Source organism: Mandrillus leucophaeus, unplaced genomic scaffold (assembly GCF_000951045.1).
Source record: "Mandrillus leucophaeus isolate KB7577 unplaced genomic scaffold, Mleu.le_1.0 Scaffold9, whole genome shotgun sequence".
NCBI lineage: Eukaryota > Metazoa > Chordata > Mammalia > Primates > Cercopithecidae > Mandrillus > Mandrillus leucophaeus.
This window is the reverse complement of record NW_012109807.1, coordinates 8,910,897-8,913,890: the sequence shown is the minus strand read 5'-3', so window position 1 is coordinate 8,913,890 and position 2,994 is coordinate 8,910,897. Positions and strand designations below refer to the sequence as shown.

The following is a 2,994-nucleotide window of genomic DNA, read 5'->3' as shown; positions in this document are numbered from 1 at the left end:
GACCCCCATGCACAGCTGCAGCAGGAGCTCATGGCTTCCTTTGCTGAAGTACTTGGTGCTTTCCCAGGCAGGACCTCACTAGCTTATCATTACAAACGATGTGCTGGGATCGGTTCTGCCACACGCAGGTAACACTTCTTTAGTCCAGGGCCTCCTCCAGGAGAAGGCCAGGCTATCCGCTCTTGTGGACTTAATGATACAAAGACCTTACGAGACAAGGGGACCACCACGCAGAGGCTGGTCCGGTGGCGTGCAGGAGGCAGGTTTCTAGAATGGGGGCAGGAGAGCGAATGCCAGAACAGAGTGGAAGACCGGAGTTCAGAGAAGGACAAAGGAATGAAAACTGGATTCATTCATTTGTCCATCCAGTGCCAAACATGGGACGCGGTGCTGAGACGCCGGCTGTCTCACAGTCGAGCTGGACACGGGGCGAGCAAAGGGACAACTCTACTTCCCAAGGTGTCAGGGAGGAGAGAAAGTCGGGCCCTGGGCACCAACAGCAGCTCTCCCAGCCTCTTCCCAGAGGGAAAGGCTGGGCCAAGGCCTGAGGCAGCGAGAGGAGGTGGGGAAGAAACCGGGCAGGAGTGTTTATTTGCAGGGCTGGAGGAAGGCTGTGACCCAGCCGCACAGGGCAGGAAATCTCCCAGACAGGAGTGAGAGGGCCTGGGGGATGGGTGGGCATCAAAAGGCAGAGGCTCAGTTCAGCTGCCCCAAGACTGGGAACGCAGGCACTTCCTCCAGGCTGGGCCGCCTCAGGTCAACCTTACTCTGGCCTCAGTTTCCCCATTGCACTGAAGGGAAATGAAGAGGCAAAGACTTTGAGCTCTGGGCATGAAAGGCTCAGCCATGGCTCAGACCACCACTCCTTATAAAACAGGGTGGATGCCGCCGCTGCTGTTTTTGGCTGCAGAGTGGCCCATCTCACCTCTTTGAAGATGAAACACGCTGAGGCCTAATGAGGAGTCAGTCGGTCGGGGTGGGCGTGGAGCCCAGTCACCTGCCCCACCTGGCCCCTCCCAGTCAGAACAGCACCCAGCCCAGGGGACAGAACCCAGCCCAGGGGCCTGTTTCACACTTCCGTGCCCGCGCATCCTCCTCTGCCCGGGCCTCCCTCACTCAGAGGCAGAGGTGTAGGGGAGCGCAGCAGAGGTGGTCTGAGGTGGTCTCGGGCTGCAGTGAAGGCCTTCTGAGAGCTGCCTGGGCCTCGCCTGCCCCTCCACTGCCCTGGACCGGTGCACACCACCCTTCCGGGCTCTGCGAGCTGCACAGGGCCTCCCTGCTTTCAGACCAAACATGTCATTTCCAGTATGGAGGCCGACCAGGGGGAGGCTTTCAAACCTGCTTTAGGTGTGTGAGAATTGTCCTTTAAAGAAAAGGCATCCTCGGCCTGCTCGCTGTCCTTCGTCCCCAGCTGTCGAAAGGACGTCTTCTGCCGCCTACATAGCCTCTGAACCACGGCGAGTCGCGCAGGAACCACACCTCTGCTAGGTGAGGCCCAGGACTGGCCCCCAAGGTGCCTGCAGGCCACACTCTCCACTTAGCCAGACCAGACGTGACCCTCTTTCCTCTCTCGTGCCACTCGCCTTCTTGTTCCTTGCCCCCTGCCCAGGCCTCCTTGATTTCTATTCAGACAGACCACCCCAGGGCTGACCCCCACCTCCTTCTAGAGGCCCCATAACCAGCCCATAACCAGCTCGTTTCTGGGGAAATACTTGGCACAAGAGAAGGGGCATGCAGACAGCTCACGCTCTCCTGGGAGGCAGCAGCCTCATAAATGCACTAATACTAGACACAACCGAAAGACAACTTTCCCCACATGTTTCAGAAGAGGAGCGTGCACCTGGGGATGAGCATATCTCTTTAATGGTTCATTTGTGTTCATTAAGTAATTAATCCATTTATCTGATTTGCAGAGTGATGCCCAAAGGTTGGACTTTTGTATCAACATCCAGCCTCCGAGTGCGTTTCTGGAATTACCACCTTCCCCAATTATGACGATCCCTATCTCCATTCTTCATCCCCGAGTCCCCAGGGGCAGGAGAATGCACCGAGGTTTAAGCCCTCTTCCCCCGGAAGCTGGGCCTGGGACGCCCACTCTGAAGCCCTCACACCCACCACCATCCCTGCTCTGACATTCACTCAGGGACTCATAGGCCTCACTGTTCCAAACTCCACAACCTGCAGGCCCTGGGGCACCTCGTTGCTCCTGACTCCCATCAGAGCTTGGCTTTCAGGAAAGCCGGGCAATGTCTGGAAAGTCAATTAGGAAAAACTGGGGACAGGCCAAGGACTCAGCCTCAGTGATACCCATAGTGAAAATGCATAGGGAGGCTGGGCCCAACTCTGCCTGCAGAAGGGATGCCCTGCACGTCTAGACAACCTGCGCTTATCCTGAGGTGCTCCCATCCCCTCGCTGGCATCCGGCTCCTGCATCCTCCCTAAACTGTGCTGTAAGGCTAACTGACAACCCCAGATCAACAGAAGGCACACCAGCAGGGACAGGCGGACATTCGGCCCCTATGCCCGCACACAGGGCGTCCCCCGCCTGCAGCACGGGTAACAGCACTAATTACAGGTGAGACGCTGAGCACCTCCGCTCAACACAGGGAGGCCGCCTGTTGGTCTGCCCTGGCATGGCCCTGGGGTTCTGGAAGGACCCGCAGGCCATGCAATGTGCACAGCCCTGCCCTTCCCTGTTACCTGTGGCGGAGGCAGGCGGGTGCTGGGTGCTCACTCACCTTGTGGTCCAGCTCGGCACTAGCCTTTGGCTGTTGCTCCTGGGAGGGTGGCAAGGGCACAGAGCCCAGGTACTGCCTGAGAGATGATGGCCTCATGAGGCCCAGGAGCCGGCTGAGCGAGGACAGCTGGGGAGGAGAAAGGAGGTTGTCACTCACAGAGGGCGGTGGCCGAGCCGAGAGCTCGGGGTACTCCCAGGACTTGGCCTGGACACCTCAGCTGATGGCAGTGGGTTAGAGCACTGGCTTCTGAGACCCA

At 58.5% G+C, this 2,994-nt stretch overlaps 1 protein-coding gene across 2 annotated transcripts in view; it reads right to left on the bottom strand.

Moving 5' to 3' along the window:
* FAM178B (family with sequence similarity 178, member B) overlaps nucleotides 1-2,994 on the bottom strand; it is a 101,208-nt gene that overhangs the window by 15,890 nt on the left and 82,324 nt on the right. For both annotated transcript variants that reach the window (XM_011969630.1, XM_011969631.1), the window contains one exon: nucleotides 2,739-2,864. In XM_011969630.1, coding sequence (XP_011825020.1) covers nucleotides 2,739-2,864 — 126 coding nt within the window. The remainder of the gene's footprint in view (nucleotides 1-2,738; nucleotides 2,865-2,994) is intronic.